The 24014-nt window shown below is 47.4% G+C and overlaps 1 protein-coding gene across 3 annotated transcripts in view; it reads right to left on the bottom strand.

The window, feature by feature from the left end:
- MKX (mohawk homeobox) overlaps positions 1-20706 on the bottom strand; it is a 50797-nt gene extending 30091 nt beyond the window's left edge. For 2 of the 3 annotated variants that reach the window (XM_058023977.1, XM_058023995.1), the window contains exons 1-5: positions 19543-19631; positions 19067-19313; positions 16944-17103; positions 8623-8776; positions 7092-7427 (exon numbers count right to left, since the gene is read on the bottom strand). In XM_058023977.1, the coding sequence (XP_057879960.1) occupies positions 7092-7427; positions 8623-8776; positions 16944-17103; positions 19067-19248 (832 nt within the window). In that variant the 5' untranslated portion in view covers positions 19249-19313; positions 19543-19631. Of the gene's footprint in view, positions 1-7091; positions 7428-8622; positions 8777-16943; positions 17104-19066; positions 19314-19542; positions 19632-20661 lie in introns of those variants that run through there. The other variant, XM_058023986.1, reaches the window with a different exon arrangement.
- Between the last annotated feature and the right edge of the window lie 3308 nt (positions 20707-24014).

The raw sequence follows: 24014 nt of genomic DNA, 5'->3' as shown, positions 1-24014 counted from the left end.
CTCTGCATGCACACCAAGGCAGAGTGAGGCTATGGAGACATCCCTGGGATGCAAACCACTGCTCCTGCCTGGTGCTGCCCTGCTCGGCCCCTGCCCCTTGCACCAGGGCTGCAGCACCCAGGGCTTTCTGCTGCTCTGCTGCAGCTGGGGCATGGCTCATTTATCTCGTCTCATTGTCTCCCCTGAGCCCCACTCTGCCCTCCTCTCTGAGCAGTGTTTCTTTCTGCAGCAGTGGCTGCAGCTGGCTGATGTTTGCAAGGCTGAGGGACCCCTGAATCAGGGCAGAACGTGGCAAGGCAGCACGAGAGCCTGGCGTGTCTGCTGCAAGAGATCTGCACGCAAATTTGGCTACTGGGGAAAATCCTGCTCAGGCAGTGGAAGGAGAGAAGGAATCACATCCATTTCACTAAATGAGTTTTCCCAAGCTGTAGTTTCACACACTCTTTAAATATCCCTAAATTAACTGCTAATTTTCTAACTAATTTCCCTATTATATTCATTACTAACTATGCAGTCTAGAGCTAAAACTGGAAAAAAGTCTGATTTATGACTATGTGCTTTTCCATGCACATAATTTCCTGAAACATTCACATTTTGGCTGGCCCCAGGCTTTAAAACCAAGCATAATTCTGAAGACATTCGGAACAATGGGAAAATGGGGATAAATATTTTTTTCTCTTTGAAAACACCTTCACTAAATGAGTGCAGCCTAAGGCTTGCCAGAGAACAGCCCTTCCTGAGGTCTGGAGCATTGACTAAGTCTAAAGACAAGCATTAAAATAGAATAAAATGTAGTTGTTAGAAATTGGTGACAGTACCACACATTTTTCCTGCCATGTCTGAGAGAGGTCTTGGGCAAGCACAGGGATCTGATGCTTTTTGGCCACTGCTGTGAATATTTGCATTGGGAAAATTTTAATGGTCTCAGAGAAACAAAGGCGGGCTTGCTGCACCAGCACAGGCAGCAACAGCCTGTGGCTATGGAAACATGGCTGCTGCCCTGACTTTTTTGGTGCCTTCTCTGATTTTTTGGTCAAATGTTGTAATCTTTTCCATTTCAAATCATTCATGCAGGAACATCCCATTCCCTACAATGATAAAGCTGTCAGGAGTCCTGACACGTGCTGCTCTGAAGCAAGCTGATTTGAAGAAAATCCTCTGCAGCCAATAAGTGGCTCAAGACAGTTTTTACTGAAGCATGTGGAAAATTTGCCATGACATCAAGAGAAGCAAAACCAGAAGATGTGCCTACAGTCCACCTCTGCTCTGTGGGGTCCCCACAGCAATTATACCTGAGTTATAGAACAGGCACAAATATGCTGCTCTTTGAAGCACACCTTATCTGCATAGAGGTGGGAATCTTTAATATTTTGGCTTTAAACGGGAAAAAAAGCCTTAAACATTCATAACCTTTTGCATCTGAAAACAAACAGATAAACCAAGAATGCACAGTTTTTGCACTTACACCTGTGAGGAAACAAATACTCTCATTTCCAATGAAAGAATGGAGTGAAGTGGCACAGGAAAACTGCACTGCCCGAGTGCTGCTTCCCCTCTCAGCAGGGCTGGCTCCAGGCAAAGCTCTCCCTTGCTGCTGGCAGTCCCTGGGTGCCCAGCCTTTGGGACAGTGCTCTGCCCCAGCTGTTGCTGTTCCCAGCCCACCCAGTGCTCTCTTCCTCCATTCTCCTACTTGAGAAAGGTTGGAACTGCTACCTTCCCACAAAAAAGATTCAGTTTTGATGAAGCACTGTTTTTTGGGGTCATGTGGAGAAAATCCTGACCCATTCCCCTTGCAGCTCAAGTACTGAGAAATCAAGAAACTAAAGAGAACTTTAAAACCAGCTTATTTGATTGTTGGTGTTTGAACTGAAAGAAATGCAGTAAGTGAACCAAACTAGCAGGGAACGGGTGGGATCTTTAAAGCTCTCAGGTTTGGGCTATCACATCTGGTATATTAAACCTGACGCTTCCCGTGCAGTAAAGCCATTTCCTTTTATTCTTTCTTTAGAAAAAACAACAGAACAGTAAATTAAACACAATCTTCTCCTCAATTCTCAATTCCATGCTATTTTAGTAGACAAATCAGGTCATGTAATAATAAAATTCCTGCAGAAATTCGATCTTAAATTGTAACCTTCAAATTGCAGTTATGCTGCTGTGTGCATTTAATACTATACTTGACATTCACCTTTTACATTTCACTTCTGGATGACATTAGGATCTGCAAAAAAGACCTCCTTCAGCTTTCCCAGGTTGCCATTTATTTCAAAGTATCCCCAAAGTTTCCAGCACCGTTTAGATCCAACTTGCAAAAGTCACTGCTGTGAGCAGTTTTTGTAGGTCCCTTGAGTTGTTTCTGAAAACAGGTTCCATTGTGTTCATATTATGCTTTCAAATTTTATGGCTTATTTTTAAATCACATGCTAATTTCTAAAAATGTTAAACTGCGAGGAGAAGTTGGCAAGGACCACACAAAATCACAGCACTGTTCTGCAGTTTGTGTCTCTCTACAGTAGTTCTGTGCATGGCTACACCCTTACACTCAAGTGCTCTGTAGGAATGTGGCCCTGATCCTGCAGAGTGATGAGGGTCTCATCAGAGGTGCTCAGTGTGCTGCAATAAATGACCAGGATAGTGCTTTATAAATCACCAACTTTGCAGGATCCAAAGGAAAGAAAGAAAGGAAGGCAAGAGGAAACAAAAAGTCAGTAGTAATGAAAACATCAGAAACAGAGCGCACTCCTGAGTATAAATGTCTAAAAATAGAGATCAAACATCTTCAAAAATCGGCCAGTCATTCAAGCGCTTGTTTAAAACCACCCTCTTTTCCAGCCCTGCAAGTCTTGAGCTTCCTCGCTGTTTTTATTTGTTCTGGCTTTTCTACTGTGCTAAGTAACATATAAAGTGAAATCAATGAAAAATCTGCCTACAGAAAAAGGACTCCCTGTCCTGCCATTTCATCTCTTTTTCTCGTTTTAATTTTTCCTTTCCTTCACTAGACAACAATATCCCAGAAAACTGGGAGTTTTCATTTCCTTGTGCTACAACGATGCAGAACATTTTGTTTCTGCAGGTGACTGACAATAGGGCACTCAGGGAGCACTGCAGCTTGATTACAGAGAAGTCAGCATTTTAGTGATCCGTAAACCAAAGACTGACATTGCCTCTTTAGATTAATATTCAGCTTCACTACAAACATTAGATCTTTTCCTTGTAGATTTCTGGAGTGCTTGTTGCAGTCAAGACTGTTATTTCTGCATGCATTTGTAAAACAAATAGGGGTAGACAAGTCTGCTTTCACTTATTCCTGTCACACAGAGAACCCGCTGTGAGTGACTGCATGCCAAGCAGTTAGTGAAAAGCAGTTCTCCAACACGGCTTTTTCACTAAACAAAAACACTGAACCGAGCCTTTCAGTCATCAGCTTAAGATGCATATTTGACCAATTATCTATACTTATATATTATACTTGCACCAGGATTGATCTGAACTGAAATTTTCTGCTTTAAGTGAACACACTTGTGTATGTCCTGTTATATACATAGGAATATCAGCTTACAACAGACAGGCTTGGGAAGGCTGTGCCGTACCCGTGACAGCCGCTCTTCCCCAGGCTGCCAGCACTGTCCACCCATGCTGCCTCCTGCAGCAGCTCCAGCTCCCTGGGATGGGGCAGGGAATTGAGGGCACAGCACCTGCCAGGGCTCCGGGCATGGGGCAGGGCAGGGCATGGGGCAGGGAACTGAGGGCACAGCACCCGCCAGGGCTCTGGGCATGGGGCAGGGAACTGAGGGCACAGCACCCGCCAGGGCTCTGGACATGGGGCAGGGAATTGAGGGCACAGCACCCATCAGGGCTCCGGGCATGGGGCAGGGCAGGGCATGGGGCAGGGCAGTGCAGGCACAGCACCCGCCAGGGCTCTGCTCAGGGCTTGCTGCTCCTGCCCCAGCTCCCAAAGTGCTGCCCATGAGCTCACGGTAATTGCACGGAGGTATAAACGAGGCTGCTCTGCCCACAGTCAGTTATACAGCCTGTCCTTGATCTTTATGTGGGATTTCCCAGTTGCATGAAGCCGGAGTAGCATATGGTCCCGTGTTTATAAGCATGTTAATGACTGAAATGGGAACCTCTACAACCCGTTTTCCTTATAAACTTTAAACTGCAATTTCTTGTTTTTGTTATTGGACGCTGCACGCATACGCCGCTAATTTGGTGCAGGCTGTTGGGACACGCGTGGCCACGCTGACCCCAGCACTGGGCACACAAAAAAACCAGCTCCAGACACACTGATGTACCTGAAATCACAGTCCAGCCCCTAATCAGAACCAGACAGGGCGAGGATGATTTCTTACTCCTGATCTGCTACAAAAAGTTGCCTTTCCAGGAAAACACAATAGAGAATTAGTTTAAACTCCAGTGACTTCCCGTCCTTACAGGCACAATGACCTTGCCAAATATTTCTCAAAAATAAAACATCAATCAGTTTTCACTCTGTGCTTCTCGAAATGCTGCTTAACATGTCTTCATAAATTAAAATTTCTAGTAGGGACTTGACAATCCTGCAACAGCTCCTTTGTGTTAAAAATTAGCTGTTTTGCGCTACAAAAAATTGCAGTGTGGAACTTCTTGTAAGTGGCGACATCTCACTTCAAAACACACTTGCCACTTTCAGGAGGGTAAGAGTGGTAAAGTCAGCCATACCCATTATTTGCTTAACCCAAATGTATTACAGCTATTTTAGGGAAAACACAGATACAGATCTAGTACTGTACTGCACTGGGAATTGCCAACCCAGGTATTCAAATTACAAAGAAAAAACATTTTAAAAGTATATAGTCCTTATTTATCTCTCCCTACTAACAATCATGTGGATAATTTCATCGATTTGAAGGTAATTTTCATAAATGAAAAATACCTTGTAAATATATGCTTTCTTCATGAAAAGCATGAAAATTCCTGTATGTGTAACATCAGAAAATCATTAATGGGTCTGTAATCTTGTAAGTGAAAAAAGCCCATTTGTACCTGTATTTCCTGAATGTTCACACATATATAGCAACGATACAGTAAAAAAAAGTCATGTATATATATTTATCATATGTATATAATGTGTATATATATGATCTTTTTTTCTTTCTATATACTGCTTGTCTGCTTTCAAAGTGCAAACCCAATAAAACTATATCCTAAGAGCTGCTGGTCTGTTCTCAAAAAATGTGAAAATATGAAGGAAGATATTTAAGAACTGAATTAAATGCAATCTCAAGAGGAGTTCCAGGACTGTCACTCAGGAACTTTAAGGACAAGCATACTAGTTTTTAGTCATTCCAGCACAGCTGGTGAATTTACACAGTTACAGTGTGCCGCCCTCAGCCTTCACATTAATGACCATATTTTTCAACGCAACCTGAAATTTGTCAAGAAGAACTTAATCCAGTAGCAAATTTATTATAAATTTTAGAAAGTCATTGCATCCATTTTTAGATTATGGTATAAAGTACAGAAAAACAGAAGTTTACATATCTGAGCTTCTGCATCTGCTCTTGAGTAATTTTTCACTTAAAAATAAAGCTTGGCAGACAATATACTCATAATGCAGACCAAATGCATTTGGTATGTTCAGAAAAAAAAATTAAGCAGAGAGAGTTTATTTTGAAACTTATTAACTGAGCATGCACTACTCTTTCTCTCCATGAGACCCCATTTCTCTACAGGGTCCCCTCTCATTCTCTGGTCATTCCCAACAGCCTGCACACACAAACATCCTCCTAATCCCCACCTACAGAACTCAGCCTTGTGGCCCCTCCATATGAACAATCCCCCCACCAGGAAATGTGCCAGAAAAGAGAGAGCAAAGGCTGCAAATTGAAGAAGTTGCAAAGGCACCTGAACCTGCTTGCCAAGGAAGCCAAGGGGAACCAAGTGCAAAATCTAAATCTGTATTAACTTTACTGCAAAATCCTCCAGTACTTTTCAGCAATATCCATCCCTAAAGTGATGCTTCCCCCAGGGTGGTCCCTGGCAGAATAACCTGCCAAGAAAGGCCCAGGACAACACAAGGGGCTGCTGCAATGAGTCAAAATCCTGAGACACTGGTGGAGACCTTCAGAGACTGGGGTGCAAAACTTCGTATTTTTCACAATTAATTTTTTTTTTTTTACCTTATGTCCCAAAGAAATACAGAGGTTTCACAAGAGGAGCCTTCCAGCACCCCCTGACTCACGGGAATTTAAGCAAGTCCTGATCTTGCCCTGACTTAGAACAATTTATTGGCATGAACCAGGCAGTCCCATGTGCCTTGCTCTGACTGGTAATACAGTGGATGACATTACATCATGCTTGTATGTTTTTATTGGTAAAATAAAAATAATAAACTATGTGTAACCCTTCAAAAAAAAGGAAGACAAGGTATTTAATGGCCAAGTCTGTGGCCCCTTAGCTCTGGAGAGTGATGCAGAAATGAGCCCTCACTAATGCCTGTATCCCTAAGAGAAGCATGAGCACCAAAGGGTCACATACTGGGCAAGGCACTCTGAGGACAGAAAGGTGCTGTGCAACAGGGGAAGGTGCTCACATTCACTCCCCTGAAGGAAATATGACTCATGTAAGTGTCACAAACAGTCACCTTGAAATTTCAAAGCCCTCTTCCTCTCCCAGCTGTGGCCTTGGAGAACTTCAGTCCTCCAGTCCTCCCTTATTGTAATAGAATACGCAAGAGCTTTCTCCTTCCTTAGGCTCATCTTAGTGCTGACAAAAAGTGGCCTGTAAGTGTAATTTCAAAAATTATTCCCATTGCTCCATTTGAAAAGCAAACCAGCTTCAGCAGCAGTCAATAACAGCACTTAACTCCAATACTGTAGGTAGAACTTCTCCAGAAAATGAAAGGGTGGACAGGATTTATCCACTCTGCTACAAGAGGATGGGCAGGAGTAATCCACTCTCAAGTAAGAAGATGGACAGGAATTATCCACTGTGATATGACAGGATGGACAGAAGTCTCATAAAGGGCACAATCAGAAGACACTTAATCCAGGAGCCAATGTCTACAGAAGATGTCTGTAACAGAAATCATGCAGAAAAATATCCCTTACCTGTCCGATAGACAAAATTGCCTTCTGTCTCTGATGATGATGGAGACACTAGTTCTTCCTCAAATTCATTGGAACTAAATGAACCAGAATGATTCCTTTGCCTTGTTTTTTCCATCATAGCTGCATTAGTAGCCATGACGTGTCTCAATGAGTCATTTAGGTACCGATTCAATAAGCTGCTTTTGTATTTGGGGGGTGACACGTAATCCTCATTGGCACTTGCTTCTGGTCTCACTCCTGTTTTTATTACTGAGCTTTCAGTTTTAATCACAGTGTGGTGAACTGGTTTGTTATATCCCCCTTCATTCATATGGTTTCTTGGAGGATTTTCTCCATCTGAAAACAAAAGAACAAAGATACAGTGATACACTGAGTACTTAATATTTAACATGAGGCTTTCTCTCCATGTTTTGAATTGTGATAAATATAACAAACTAGACAGTAATTTCAGCATTAGACACTGATTTTCATTTGCTTCATTTGATTCTCAGATGTTCCAGGTATTCTAAATAAATTAGCTATAGAAAAATCTTTGAGTCTAATTTGTTCATGAGTAACACAAGACAGGTAGAAAAAAAATGGAAAGTGCCCTAACTCAATAAGCATTTAAAAAGCCGTGTGAATAGGCTGAATTACTACTATCATAACTTGAAATTTGGTTTGCCTCGACACTGCAGAATATTTAGGTACATTTGCTTAAACTGTACTCTTTTAATTGTTCTGCATGCAATCTTTTCAAGGGAAGTGAGTAGAAATGTGAGTACATTCCCACATTTTTCAAGAAATGTGAGTACAGACTGAAATTGGAACAAAGATATTTAAAATTGAGTACAGATCGAGACATACTCTTCTAAAAATTCACATACAGATTTCTGACAATGTTCTGTAGGATTTGTTCCTGTCATTGTATCTCCATGTCACAACTGTCTAAAAAAAGCACTCACAGACAGAATTAATAGAAGAATTCTATTAAAAATACAGGGTACTTAAAAAAAATTCCTGCTTTTGTTAATTTGAGTAAGAAAGACAGTTCCAGTACCTCCTTTATGTAAAACAGCTGCTAGCAAAATACATCAATTAAATAACAGTAATATTCAGTTTACCATCTAAGATGCCCCACAATCAACCCTTTAATGATGTATATTGCTATAGCCCTTCCACAAAGGAAAGTAACAGCCAAATGATTTCTCATTTCCTTATACCAACAAATGTAATCAATTTTTTCCTTTAATGCAGACTAAAGGAATGGACTTATAGAATGTAATGAACAAACAATTCTCTTTCTAGCAACAATGAAATATAATAACACACAGCCAGATTGCCACCTTGAACAACTTACACAATCCTGCTTTGCAAGGTTGCACAGTAGTTGGGAGCCAAAAGAGGCACCTAATTCACCTAATTCACAAAAACAATAAAGGCAGATCCACTGGGGGTATTTGTGACTAAAAACTACAGCTAACTTAAAGTATCTAATACTTTCTAAATATATTTTACTCTGTTTAAAATCGATAAAAGAGCATCAACAAACCTTCAGAGCAGGAGTCATCGCTGCTGACGCTGAGTCTCTCAGCATTTCCCTGAACATATTTGTTGTACAGTTTTATTCGCAAAGCCCAGCTCAGGTCTGGCTGCCTGACAGTGTTCTTCAGGCGACGTCTTGCGTTGGCAAACCAGTTCGAGACCTGCACACAAGCGTGTCCATTAGCTTCCCTTGAAAATGAGGCAAATCCACCAATCCATAGAGCCCTCAAGAGTTTTATGTATGCTTCAAGGGGACCACAAATAAGAGAAATATGAACAGAAGTCCATGAAATTACCACTGAGCAGAGCAGGAATCTCATACAGGAAGGCAATTTCAGGCTTCCCACCCTTCCCAAGTGTTAGCAAAACCACATTATCACAAGGTTTCAATTAAGGTGTCCCAAATACCAGTTTTATATTAATTTTTTTTAATTTTAAAGATAAAACCCTGAATTTTTAATATGAACCTTTAACATATTACCAACTTCCTAAATATCCTAAACTAATATCTAGTATTCAGGAATTTCCTTTGATATTTATATAGGCTACAATAAAGCTATTGAACAGAAAAGATATTCTAAATTTGTATATATAAAAGCCCTTGTTTTTTATATACATATATATATGAAAGCCCCAAATTCTCCCTTCACTTTAACAGAACTCTTAGTCTGACAAGCCGTGGGCATCAGGAAAGTCTTACACAGAGTACAACGTACTTTGACTCACTGCAGAAATCCACCATTTGCTCTAAAGAGAAGCTGATTTTACAAGCTCTTTTTGTCATGAGCAGTTTAAAGTATAGTAAAGATGCAATTCCTCACAAGGTGACTACTAAACAATAGCCTGTTTTGTCTTCCTTGCCAACTTCAAAGCATTTTCTAGAGTTTGACTTAGCAAAATGGATTCATGTTGGTATCCCTCTAGCACACAGACTCATTACAAAGTCAGGCTCAAACACAAGTGTTTCACAGTGTTTTAGGCACTGAATGAGCAAAAAGGCACGGTCTACTCTTCAGTGCCAGCAGTGCTAATTAAAACACCAAATGGGATGCGTGTACTTGCAGTGACTTTGCATGAAAGCACACCTGAGAAAATGCTGGCCTTGATTCTACTGCAACTTAAAAAAGACAGAAAATAGAAAATACTGAGAACTCTATCTTTACTATGAGCAAGAGCAGAGGCAAGTGACCTACATTCTAACGATACTTGCTAAATGATAAATAAGGTGTTCAAAGTACTAATTAACCCTGGCAGGAGTAAGTGCATTTTGACATGACCTCTGCAAGAGGAGGCAGAGTAGCATCACTTGCAAAGGAGAATGTAAAGAATGTTAGCAGCCCACAGCCCTGTTCACATCTTTGTGTTGTGAACACACACAAAGAGAAAGCCAGACTACTGTTGTCATATTCTGACCTGGGAACAATCACCATTTAATTTACTTCAACCTGCAAAGCAATTCATACATGTTTTATCAATACATGCTACCCCACCTAACAGAGAGCCAAACTGTAGACCTTAGTGTTGGATTCTGTCCCTAGTTCTGTCATCTGTCTGTTGTAGCTAAGGTTACTGTATAAATCACACAGAAGTATCTAATTATTCTGGATCAATAATCTCTTCTAAAGTGATTATGAGAAAAATAAACACTATGTGCCTAAAGAAAAAGCAAAGCTTCAGTTCAGAATCCCAGCTAGAACTTAGCAGTGGTGCCTTATGCCTGTCACTTTGATTTGACTTAAAATCACGTTTACATTGAACAGGGTTCCACTGAAAATACGGTGAGCACTGATCAGTGCTCAGATGGCAAACACGTAACTTTATAAGCCATGTAGTTTACTATGACAGGTTAGAAAACCAAAACTCTAGCTGGCAAAGTAATTCTAATTCTCTTCTGAGGCTACTTGCTTGTAATCTTCGTATTTACACAGTAGTTTTTACAGTAAATGAGATAGGGACAGGCTGGAATCCATGCACTTTCTAATGCTGTTAGCAAAGTCACACCAGACTGCTCAGCTGAAGCAGCAGTCACCTGCTGCATGACAGTGTAATTCTGAAATCAAGTATTTAACAGTAGAGATGGATCAATCCAGTGTCCCAATCAACAGGATTGCAGTTACTGTAGCATTTTACCAAACTGACAGCTCTCCAACCTCTCACAATAAAGATTTCATTATGCTTCATTCTATTACATATTGAAATTTTTCATCAGTGAAGTGCCATTTACAGAAAAGATAGGGTAGTATTAGTGTGATTCATACATAAAAGCAATTAAATTTAGCAGGAGTGATTTCTGCATGGTACGCTTGGTTTATTTTGGGCTCATTCTTCCCATGCCATTGCTTTGCTTTCTGCATATCAATATGAAAAGATGAGTCATATTTTAAGTCTTCTGCTGTGAGAGAAGGGAATAGTAGTATTTGATCATTATTTCATAATGACATAAATACATTGCATCTTGTCCTCCTGCTCTTTATGGAGCAGATGATTTTAAGTGCCATCACACACCACATACAAGTCAATCAGGAGATCAGACCCAGCCAGCAAGGATTTATGAAAGGCAGGTTCTGCTTGAACAACCTGATCTTCATCTATGACAGGGTCACCCACTTAGTTGATGAGGCTGTGGTTGTGTCTACCTGGACATCAGTAAAACCTTTGACACCATTTCCCACAGCATCTCCTGGGGAAGCTGGCTGTCCGTGGCTTGGATGGGTGTGCTCTTTGCTAAATAAAAAACAGTTTGTGCGGCCGTGCCCAGAGAGTGTTGGTGAATGGAGCTACATCCACCTGGTCACTTTATCAGCTTTATCATTAATCTAGATGAGGGGATGGAGGGCACCCTAAGTCAGTGTGCAGAGATACCAAACTGTGTGGGAGTGTTGCTCTGCTGGAGGGCAGGAAGGCTCCACAATGGATCTGGGCAGGCTGAATCCATGGGCCAAGGCCAGCTGCACGGGGTTCTACAAGGCCAAGTGCCTGCCCTGGGTCACAACAACCCCTGCAGTGCCACAGGCTGGGGGAATTGGATGAAAAGATTCCTGCTGGAAAAGGATCTGAGGGTGCTGGTTGACATCAGCTGAACATGAGCCAGTGTGTGTCCAGGTGGCCAAGAAAGCCAATGGCATCCTGGCCTGGATCAGCAATAGTGTGGTGTCAGAGACTCCAACCCTTTGGCACGTGGTCTGGTTTGCATCTTAATTCAGGCAGAAGTATTTCTAACAATTTTAAGAACTGGACCATAACATGTGTCCAGCAGGACCAGGGCAGTGATTGTACCCTTGTGCTTAGCACTGGTGAGGCTGCAGCTTGAGTGCTGGGTCTAGTTCTGGGCCCCTCAATTCAGGAAGGACATTGAGGTTCTGGATAGAGTCCAGGGAAGGACAATAGAGCTGGGGAAAGGTCTGGAGCACAAGTCTGATGAGGAACAGCTGAGGGATCTGCAGGGGTTTCACCTGGAGAAAAGGAGGCTCAGGAAAGATCTTATTGCTCTTTACAACAACCTGAAAGGAGGTTGTATGTGGGGGGGTCAGTCTGTTCTCCCAAGTGACAAGTGATAGGACAAGAGGAATTTAATTCAATCAGGGGAGGTTTAGATTGGGTATCAGGAAAAAATTCTTTATAGAAAGGATTGCCAGGCACTGGAACAGGCTGCCCAGTGAAAGTTACCATGGTTGAGTTGCTGTCCCTGGAGGTATTTAAAAGAAATGTAGACAGGGTACTTAGGGATGTGGTTTAGCAGTGGACTTGCCAGTGCTGGGTTAATGGTTGGACTCAATGATTATAAAGGTATTTTCCAGACTAAATGACTCTATCATTGTGAAAGAACCTCCAGTCCACTTTTAGAAGAGAAAACTTTAACTAAAGCAAGAAGCAGCAAACTCACTCTAGGAACTCTTATCCCAAATGCAATTACAACAAGGCCCATTAAAGCCTTGGAAGAAAGGAAAGTTAGTCAAATCCATTTAAGAGATTTTTGGGCTTAATCTGTGATGGGGTAATCTCTAGCTGCTTTCCAGCTTTTGGGCACCGGTGCATGTTGCTGGAAAATCCTGATTTCTAAGACATCGTGACAGTCAGCACCTCTGTCACTGCTCAGTCTTGGACAGCCTCCAGGTGTGTGGGCTGGACCAGGCTGCATGGCCACAGGCTGGACCAGGCAGCACGCTCACCCTGACCTCCACCTGCCTCCTTCCAACACAACAACAGGTTTACCACTCATTTCAACCAACCCCAAATCTTACATTGCCTATCCGCGTGGTCTTTAAAAACCTGCCTGTCCACTGCTGTAGGTCCCACTCACAAAGAGTGCCAGTTTGCAACACACTTACCTAAACTATTACAAAAAAAAACAACCAAAGCTGCCAAAAAACATCCAACCTTTCCAATGGTCCCAAGCTGTGCTACTGTGATCTCCAAAAATAATTAAAAAAACACAACAAAAAAAATACTTAGATAAAAGCCAGTGGGGAAGTCTTTGTCACATAAACCTCCCAAGAAGTATCTTGAAAAAACACATGATGAAACTCACTATTCTTGTGAAGTAACAATCCTGTAGTTCTTTGAGAAGTAAAAAGACAAAACCCAAGGGGAACGATAATAGATGTGCTTTCCAGCATTCATTTTTTTACAGCAGTTCAGTTGTTCTCTAAGAGCATCAGGTACTTATATCAGCATCATGAAATATTGACCCTCTGGCTTTACTTCTGAAGACACATCTTCAATTTTATTGTAATTTGTTCTGCTTCAGTGCTTAACAGCAGCCAAACTTTCAGAAAGAGAACAGACATCAAGTGATTCACCTCCTCCAGTAATCCAGATACGCCTTTATAAATCTGAACATTATTAAATCCATAGCAGCACATGACTGATATACAAATCTTTGTATTGAAAACCCTTCTTTCCAACAATACACACATTCGTATTTCTTTCTGGAAGGAGTATACTGCCATTTTTCTTTTTTATTTCACAAGAACATCTAAACCAAAATTTAAAATAAAATAAATCAAATACTATGGTAATAATACAAATGAAAATGTAGCATATTAATAGGACAAGTTATTGGATTCTGAATTGGAATCTAATTGGAGTAAAATATAAAATGCCTTTTCAAACTATATTGCTTTTTTGGTTTCCTGCTTTGGCAGTTGTGGAAGTAGAAAACTTTGGACTGCTGGACTGAAATCTGCAATAACGTTTGCCTTGAGGACTCCCAAAGACCTTGTTGGCCTGCACAGGAGAAAGTCAGCCCAGAATTTGCCCCAGGTTTTGCTACTACTACTTAAGAAACAAGATGATTTATGATTTCTGCAAAATCCTACCTCCTTGAAAGAGTCTGACTTTTGTCCAGCACTGCAGTCGGACATGCATCGGGAACAGTCCCCTCACTGTCCCACTGCACCCAGGAGCAGTGGGGTAGGCCAAAGTATTAGTAAAGTAGAACAAATTAATTTAAAATCAGCTAACTGAGTGATAGAAAAACTAATGAAAATAAAGCTGTGGAGGATTTGACATGCAGATGCAAAAATTATTAGCCATTAGCATGTCGTTAGTTTGTTCTTATAACAAAAGTAAAAAAGCCAGGACTGGATGTTCATCTCTTTGTCTCACAGAATGGGTTTTATCTATGTCATGGTCCTGAAAAAAGCTCCTTTGGATGGGTGGTACATACTGGAATAAGGTTCATTAGATGAAAGAAAAGCACAGGGAGGAGAGTATGATCAAAGCACAGGGAGGAGAGTATTACATCTGCATGATCAAAATTACTGCGACCATCATCATCTTCCAGGCAGCTGCTGAAGACCTTTTCCAAGATTGTCAGCCAGGTGAAAAACAAAAAAACACCCCAACCATTCATTCCCTAAATGGGATTTTGTCAGAAACTCAGAAAACCAAAGGGATATTCAGCAGTATCTTTTGCCTTTCCTACGGCTTGTGAGGACAAGGTGTCAGCACGTGAGGGATGCTGGGGAGAGGCAGCAGCTGTCAGCAGACAGCAGCCTCCACAGGAGGGGAAAACTGTGGGAGCAAACACCACGGGACAACACTGAGAATTGTAAAAAGTGTAGGAAATATGAGACAGGTCAGCAAATGTGAAGGTGTTTAACCCAGAGGAAACATCATACACTGATTCCTTGTTCTCCAATGATGACCTACAATATTACTAGATTAGAAAAACAATTTATAGGCAACCCTGGTTGATGCTTTTGCAAAGTGCCCCTCCTGGGACAGAAGCAAAGCTTTCCAACAGACCCACAGCCCAGTCCCAAACCTGCTCTTGGTTATGCCACTTGTCTAAAAGAGCACAGCCTTTAGGAAAGCTGTTTCAGATGTACCCAGCGTGACTGGGACCATACCCTGCCATGCTCTCTCTCACTCTTAGAGAACAAAAATTTTGAACTGAATTACAATCTTGTTCTTTTTGAGCATCCAAAAAGTAGGATGTTTGTTTAGCTCTTTGTGGCTCAGGAATTACTGCTGGTGCCAGACATATGTATTTACATCTCATACAGATGCTATCAAATTCCTGGATTAAAAGAGCATTGCACAAAAAGATGAAAAAAACACCTGGGATTTCTCTTTGATGTTGTGCTTCTGTAAATGAAGATAGATATGCCTGTTTGCACAGTTCTTTCAAATATTACAGCTCATAGAACAAAACTGGTCAAATTCAGCTTCAGCGTAAATCTGCTAGAGTCACGGGTCTAACAGAGCTAAAAGCAGCTCTCCCTGAATCTTTTTAATTTTATTCTACACTTTATGTAGATCATAAAACTCTGTGGAGAAGTGGCCATGGTTCACTTGATGCTTTTATAAAGGCTAACACTCCTTATCCCCATCAGGATTTATCAAAGCTGCCAGAGAGAAATCCTGAAAAACCCCACCAGCTCTTCTCCCTTCGCTGTTCACTCCGAGGCATTTTTAAAAGAACAGCAGAACTCTTCAAGATGTCACTAATGTGAAAGTGTCCCAAGACATATTCTGGATATATGTTTTAAATCTCATGTAAAAATGCAGGGGTATTCTAAGAGCCATAGTCCAATAAAATACTCCTATTGAATTGTGCCATTGAAGGGATAGTGTTTATGTAATCATAGTTTAAACCTTTCATGTATATTTTTTAAAAGCAAGAGAAGTTGTTTTAACTATATCTTCCAGTTATAACTGGCATTTTCTGAGACATTAATATTATTTTTGTCAAAGCTATAGTGTTTTTCCTAGTGCAATAGTTTCATAGTGAGGTACTGAAGTGTAAAAATTTCCCATTTTGCCATTACGAGAACTGAAGTTCATAGTACAGGGTTTTTTTGAAGGGGCACTCAAAATAATAAAGCTGAATTACCACCTGTTTCTTTCTAATACTTTAGGTTGCTTTGATCTCTTTGTGCTCTTTGCAAAGTGACACATAATGTGTTAGGCAGAGTGATGAGGACCCAATCCTGCAAACACATGGGTTTCATTTTACACACCTAGCAGTAGCTTGCAGTAAGGAAATTAGATTATTCACAATGCATAAATCTTTGCAGCATCCAGACCTGAGATAGCATCACTTGGCAACTGATAGCATTTAACCACATATTTCAGTAGAGTACCAGATGGCAAAGAGAACAAAGAAGTGAGATTTATAAACATTTGCAGCAAAATTTATGCCTCTTACAGCAAGAAAACTGCCAGGCACTTCAGGGGAGAATTACCTGAGAGCAAAACAATTACTCCCCATGTCTAACTATATTACAATGATAATTCCTGCAAGAGTGTGTGTGCTGAGCCAATGCACACAGTGTATATGGTAGCACTGATGTCTGTGCAACAGGTGATGACAATTATCATCAGAATAATAGAACAGTTTCCATCCTACCCCCTTTTCAAAAGGGAAGAGTAGCTCCCCTGAAATTTCCTCAGCAATTTCTATTCTGTGCTTAATTCTCCCATGACTGATATTTTTTACTTGAGAATTTTGAAAGACTAAGCAAAAATATTTTCATCGTATTTATGAATGAGATGAAAGGATGGGGGCATCTATTCCTAGGAGTGCAAGCACACACTTTCTGCTGATTGTCTTTAGCAGTTCTGCAGCCACGATACCTAAGATACGACAATTCTGGTTTGAGAGAGCCAGTCCTGCTGGGGTGGGGAGCCCAGGGGAGAGTGGAAGAAGGAGTGCACAGGACCCCGGTTTTGCTGGCTGCACCGATGCTTCCCAATACCCAGCACTGTCCTTTGCTCAGCTCCCAGAGGAGCTTTGGCAGATGCTGCTGTCCCCATCCCTCCCGTCCATGAAACGCCTCGGAGCGGTTTTTAGAGGTGGGGATAAGCGGTTCCCTTCCTTACCTGCACCAGGGTCATCTGGGAGCCGAGGGCCAGCAGAATCTTCTCCGTCTTGGTGGGGTACGGGTTGTCGCGGTGCTTGTAGAGCCACTGCTTGAGCGGCCGCGCCATGTCCTGCAGCGCCTGCCGCTTGTGCCGCACCTTCCCGCCGCTCTGCCGCGCCCTGCCGCGGAGAAGGGGCGCTGAGGAAAGGAGCGGAGCGGAGGGACACCTGCCCGTGCCCGCTGCCCGTGCCCTCCCCGCTGCCCGCCTGCCCGGGCTCCCCAGCGCGGCGCGGTGGATGCGCCCCGTCCGAGGAGGGACCCAGCCCCGGCTGCCCCTGCCCGGAGAAGCCGAGCCCGGCCCTCGCGGGGTGCTCGGGGATCTCCCCATCCGCAACCCTCGGCCCGGACGACAGCTCAAGAGAAGGTGATGCCAGCAGCTCCCCGAACTGCCCTGTGCAGGGTCTGGGCGAGCGCACTCGGAGCTGGTGAATGGCCGCGGGGATGCTGCGGGCCCCGGCGGCGGCCCCGCGGGGATTTCAGCGGGGCCAGGGCTGTGTGTCCCGGTGTTTTCGGTGCTCGGCACCCGACCGGAGTGTGGCCGGTCTGTCTACAGAGGGGCTTTCCAGCGCACCTCGCACGGCCGACGGTGCATCCCGCAGCTGCGGTGCGCGTTACCCCGGGCCAGCCCAGCCTGATTCCCCCGCCCGGGTTTATTTCCCGCTGATGCTTAAGAGTTACCCGCGGCACCGAGCAGCTCCTGGATCATTTCCCCCCTCGGAGCCGGCGGCGAGCGGTGCTCCTGGAGGAGCCGGCATGCCGCTCCCAATGCCGCCGGCAGCGACGCGCGGCAGCCCGCAAAGCCCCGCGCCTGCCGAGTAACAGCGAATGCCGGGGGAACGAAAGTCGGGTTCCGATTAAAAAAAAAAAAAAAATAGTCCCTTTGTAAATAAAGGCCTACAATAAAAAGTGAGTGAACAACTCGGAGGAGTGCTAAGGCAAGCCCGGCGGCGGGCTGGGGCCGGCGGCAGCGCTGCGGGCGGAGGGGGCTCGGGCGGCGCTGGTGCCGCTGCCGGCGGCAGGGGGCGCCCCGGGGCCGGGCTGGGCCGCGCCGCCGCCTCCCGGGTCCCGCGGCTGCCCCGGGATCGGCCGCAGCAACATCCCGGTGACACAACACACACCTGCGTCCCGTGGGCCAGCAGCGCCGGTAGAACTGCGAGCTGATGCAATCGCTACGGGGAAATTGGTCAGCACAAGCAACTCCCCCGGACTCCGCGGTTTCGCAGCCGCCTGACTGCGCTCCTCGATCTTTACTTCGTAACGCTAACCCGAAATGTCTGGTCAGCGCACGCCAGTTCAACCCTCCCAGCTACGGCTGTCAACACGCCAGAGCTCGCACGTCCTCTCATCACCTTCAATTTCACCTGTTCCGGCACTAAAAAAACCAAAACTCTGACCCCCGCAAAAAACAACAAACCAAAACAAAAAAAAACAACCCCAAAATCGGCTTCGGGCGGCTTAGCTTCAGCTGCCGTTTTAGCAAACCCGATCCTAATATCACGTTATCGAGCCCCCGACTGGCACCGCGCTAGTCCGATCTAAATGCCATCCCTGTGAAAGCACGGACAGCGCAGCTCCTTCCCGCCCGTTCGCTCGGCGCGCTGCGGGCCCGCGGAACGGCGGAACAAGTGCCGGGGCCGCGCCGTGCCCGCCGCCCCGGCCCCGCTGCCACGGCACTGCCCGCGGGGATCGGCCGCGCCGCCGCCCCGGCCCCCGGGTCCCACACGTCCCGCCTGGCGCCTCCGTTTTGGAGACTTTAATCACATAAAGCGCCCGAACGAGCCGGTGGAGCCCCGGTGTTCCCGGTACGTTTCTGTTCGGAGGCAGACGGGGAGGTCAAGCACAGCCGGACAGGAGCGCTCTGTCTGGTATATTCCAGCCCGGTCGGACGCCCCTGCATCACCTATCGCCGGAATTTCCCACCATAGCTGTGGAATGAGAATCCCAGAAAATACGAACCCGGGGCCGCGGGCAAAGACCCAGCTAGAAACCCATCTCGCAACCCCAAATCGGCGACGCGGCGGCCGGGAGCGCAGGGCCGCCCCCGGAGCCGGTGCGCGGCGCGGAGACGAGCGCACGGCATACCCCGTCCGCCGGTTGCGCAGGCTGAGGCTCTCCTTGATGGACGGGCTGTCGGGGAGCAGCACCTCGGCGTGGTGCGGGCCCTCCACCACCCCCACGTAGGACCGGCCGCTCCGCTCCCGCTCCTTGGCGTCCTCCTCGAAAAGCACCTGGCCGCTGAGCTTGCTGAAGACGATGGTGTTCATGGTGGGGGGCTGGGGGCCGCCGTCGTGCTGGCCGCCGGCTCCGAGGTGCGGGGGCTCGCTGTGCGCTGCGGGGAGGCGGCAGTGGTCACCGGGCAGCCGCGCCGAACCGCCGAGACCCGCCCGGCGCGACCGGCGGGGGGGCAGCGCGGAGGCACCGGGCGCCGCCTGCCCACCCACGGGGGGAGGCAGCCCGCCCCTCCCACGGCCCGGCCCGCTCCCACGGCCCCCCCACCAGCCCCGGTCCGCTTCCTCGGCCCGGCCCGCTCCCACGGCCCGGCCCGCTCCCGCTCGCACCTCGCCGCCAGCCTCCGCCGCGCTCTTCACTCTGTGTCGCAAGAGTTCGGAGCGCGGGTTTTCTGTCGGCTTTGGTGTTTCTGTCTCGCTTGCTCTCTCTCTCTCTCACTCCTTTTTTCCCCCCTTTTCCCTTCCCTTTTCCTCCGTTCCCCTCCCCCGGAATGATTTTCCCCTTCCCCCTCCCCGAACGGGGAGGGAAACAAATTGTTTTTAACGACCACCAAATGCGCAGAGCCGGCGCCCGGAGGCACAGCCGCCGCGCAGCCGCTCGCACTGTCGGGACTGCCGCTCCCCATGGCCGGGGGGAGTCACGGCTGGCCTGGGGACCCCGGCAGCCCCAGCCGGGGCACGGCTCCGCCCGGGCACGGCGGCGTCGAGGGGCGCTGCGTGGAGGGGCGGGAGGGGTCCGGCCAGGGGCATCTGAGGGTGCGGAGGTGCACGGCTGGGCAGCTCACCGTCGGGATGGGGGAGCCTCCCGGGGAAGGCGGCTGAGGACACCGGCTGGTGTCACGCTGACCGCAGGAGAGACCCCCGTCGGGGAGCGGGGCGTAGCCACAGCCGCGTGCCACTCGTTAACACCGGTGTTTAATGATGCCATGCCAGGAACCATCTCCCACCACGCTTCCCCGTCTTCTCTTGTGAGTCGTGTGTCCCCTCTATAAGCCCAAGGGCTGCAAATTAGCCGGCAGTCCAAGCCGGGAGGCGGCCCGCTGCCTTTAGCATCCCGGGCGCGCTCCCGCAGAGACACGATGCTCGGTGACCGGCGATGCCCACGGTTGCCCCCGGCCCGCTCCCGCTCCCACGGGTGTGCCCCTGTTCCCCCGGCCCCGCCGCTCCGCACCCCCGCAGCCCTGCGGAGCAGCAGCCCGGCCCCGCCGGGCGCAACGTTTCGGTTTTCTGCGCGCAGGAACGAAGAAGATGGCCACAGTCAATATTTACAAGGATGTAATTCAGACGGTATTTGACCGCCGCGGGTGAACGGGAGCAGCCGTCTGCGCCTGCGGGCCCGGCGGGACGTGCGCGGCGCGGATCCCCCGTGCGGGCACCAGCCGCGACTCCCGCTCCCCATGGCACCTCTCTGTCCCTGTCCTTGTCCCCGCAAGCGTGGCCCCAAAGTACCTGAGCCTGCATACCGCTACCATTCGTATCCCCCTTCCATCAGCCTGGCCTTTCCCTCCCGTTTTCCCGGGCTGCAGAGGCCGCCGCGGAGGGAGCGCGGATCTCCGCTGGCTCGGCGCTGCGGCGCTCCGAGAACCCCCGGCCCCGGGGCTCAGCCGCCGTGGGGTCCTTGCGGGGCTCACCCCCCCACAGGGTCCTTGTGGGGCTCACCCCCCCACAGGGTCCTTGTGGGGCTCACCCCATCCCTGCACCCCGCCGCTACGGCTGCGTGACGTCACGGCCGCTCTCGGGGACGTCACACAGCCATACGCATTAGGGAAAGAATTCCTGGAAGAGGGGCAGCTTAGCATCGGGATTCACCGACCCGATTGTAATTTCTCCATTGGTTGATGGGAAGCAGGGAAGAGGCTGGGGAAGGGCAATGCATTTAAGATGCCCCAATGTCCAGGGAGAAAAATTACTGTTCCCAAAATGTGAGGAAAAGACAGGAACAACTTGCTGCCAGTCCCCTGCTGAGAAAACAGAAGGTCTAAAAATGTAAATAACCACGGGAGTGCTCCTGTGCAGGCTGTGCATCCTGAACTTCCACAGACTTCTGGGCAAAGCCCTGGGAAGGCTGTGCCTCAGGACATGACTTGGCCAGAGCATCCAGGAGCCACGGGGGGAGAAGCAGGCACAGGGGAGCAGTGTGGGACAAATGCCTCCTGTTAGACAGAGCTAACATGCTGATTAGGAGCTTCATGCAAAACATGCAGCTCTGATCATTGCAATGCTCAGATGAACTGCTTATGACATGGGAAACATTGCTATAATTATGTCACAGCAAAAGGAGTCTTAGAAAGTGACAGATTTGACCCAAATCAAGCCCCCATGGGAAGGTGATCTCAGCCGTTCACAGTCAGACAATTGTTTGCCCTGTTGTCTTCCCACTCCCCTCTCCAAACCCCTCTAGCACAGCAGGGGTGATCCTCTCTGCCAGGTCAGGTGCAGGTTCTGGTCCCCAGAGCCTGAGGGGAGGTGCAGATGGGGCGTGGGAGTTCCTGAGGGCCCTGCAGGCTGAGGCAGGCTCTGGAGAAGGGACAATCCGTGCACTGGCAGGTACTGAGCAGGTGCCCTTGGAAGAACCTTCCCCCTGCCTGTCCACCGTGGTGGAATGCATGATCACTCCCTGTGAGGTGACACAGGAGGATCTGGGAAGGCAGGAATATTCCTTCCCTGCGTCCGCTGATGCTGGTGCTGCCTGGGGATGGGCTTGGAGGGTCGCTGTACTCGCAGGGTATGTGGCTGTCCCCAAGGACATGTGTGGTCCCCAGGAGTGGTGGAAATGTGCACTGCTCACCTGCCTGCCTGTCCAGAGCTGGGCAGGGCAGGGCAGCAGGTCGCTGAGGGCCTGGCAGATCCCACACCCACAGCCAGAATAAATCACAGCAGCAAGAGCTGAGGGCAGAAATCACCATTTGGAAAGCAGTTCTGGAACAAAACAAAAGCGTGTGTGGGGCAGGCATTACCAAACGTGGTGAGGCAGTGGCAGGAGCAGTTGGCACTGCGGCGCCTCACAAGCCTCTGAAGCAGTGAGATCTCCCAAATCATCACATGTAAATCTCACACACGCCCGCCCCCTCCATATTTTATTACATAGATCACAGTTGGAAAGCTTAAATGAAAACAGTGTTTCTATTTCCAGAGCTTGTTTAACATCGTGAATGTGATACAAACTGTGGGCTTCATGTTTTTAATTAAGGTTTCTTACCCTTCCATGCACGGAAAAAGAAGTCAACAGTTGCCGGCCGCATACCGCAGCCTGCAGCCGGCTCCCTTGAGGATGCAGCCCCGGCTGATGGGAGCTCTGTGGCTCCCCTGCATCCCACAGTGGGACAGGAGCCCGGGGCACAGCAGGGCTTCAGGCACCTGCCAGGCTGGAGCTGCAAAAAACTCCCTGCCGCTCTTTGCAGCACCCCTCTATTGGCCCATGCTTGTGTGCCAGCTCCAGACAGCTGGTAGGCCAGGCTGGCATGCCAAAGATGGGCAGCAAGGCACATTCCAAGGGATATCGTGCAGAAAGAGCCTAAAAGCTATGCTTTGGGTCTTAATGTGTCCCACTGGAGGAGCCAGGAAAAAATCAACTGTGCTGTCAAGCCTAGAGGAGAATTTGCTCCTGAGGCTGCAAGTGATGGAGCTCCTCAGTGCCAGGGCTGCCCAGCCCTTGGAGAGGCTGCAGTTCAGCCCTTGGAGAGGCTGCATCCCAGCCCTTGGAGAGGCTGTATCCAGCCCTTGGAGAGGCTGTATCCAGCCCTTGGAGAGGTTTCGTCCCAGCCCTTGGAGAGGCTGCATCCCGGCCCTTGGAGAGGCTGCAGTTCAGCCCTTGGAGAGGCTGCATCCCAGCCCTTGGAGAGGCTGCATCCCGGCCCTTGGAGAGGCTGTATCCAGCCCTTGCCGCCCCAGCCCTGCCACCTGGGGTGGGCAGTCATGCCACAGATGGCCCCACTGGGGCTGGCTGTGAGTGCTGCTCTGCCTGCTTCCCCCTTCTCCAGCCATGGGCAGGAGAAAACCCAAAACCAGTTCAGTAGAGTTTCATCTATGCTCCTAAATACAGTTCTTGTTTCTGGTGTCCACTTCCAGCAAAATGCTGCTTTTGTCTGTTGTTCTGGTTACTTTTTATATGCTATCAGCAAATATTTCATTGGTGTTACATTCTCACGGCTCCTCCCTTCAGCTGCAGGTTCCTTCACAGTAAACATATATGTTTGAAATTCAAAGAATTTCCTCATGTTCCTGGCACTCTCTGTGCTATGGCACGTTGGGTGGATGAATAACTACGGCCATGTATGTTGAAAGGCCTGAAGTTGTGTAGGAGAGGAATTATTTAGTATTATGCTGAATGGGATGTTATCCAAACTACAAAATAACCACACTGGCAGGTAAAGCAGCTGCGGAGCCCTTTTGCCATCCCTCACAGCAGGTGGATCAGCACTGACCAAAGTCCTGAGGCACATATAGACAAGGATGAATGCACTAAACCATGTTGGCTAAAGGGAGTTTGGTTTGGTCTGCTTCTGTGAGGAGCCAGAGATGGCAGAGTAGCCTTAGAATGGGCTCTTCGTGCTCAGCCTGGTAGCTCCCAGATCACTGGAATAAGAAAACGTAGGGATGAAATTAAATCTTGTAAGGGTGAGTTTTGTTAAGTAGAATCTTAAGAAAGGAAAAACTGCCTCTTCTGAGGACTCTGCTTCAGTTCCTACAATAGCCACTGTCTTAGAGCAAGGAGGGTCTCAGTGCTCCGTCCTTGGTATCAGTGGGGTCATCAGACTGGGCATACAACATCTGAGAGGGGATGCATAAATCCTAATCTAGTG

Source organism: Melospiza georgiana, chromosome 1 (assembly GCF_028018845.1).
Source record: "Melospiza georgiana isolate bMelGeo1 chromosome 1, bMelGeo1.pri, whole genome shotgun sequence".
Lineage (NCBI taxonomy): Eukaryota > Metazoa > Chordata > Aves > Passeriformes > Passerellidae > Melospiza > Melospiza georgiana.
The sequence above is the reverse complement of the archived record's forward strand: the minus strand, read 5'-3'. Positions and strand labels throughout refer to the sequence as shown.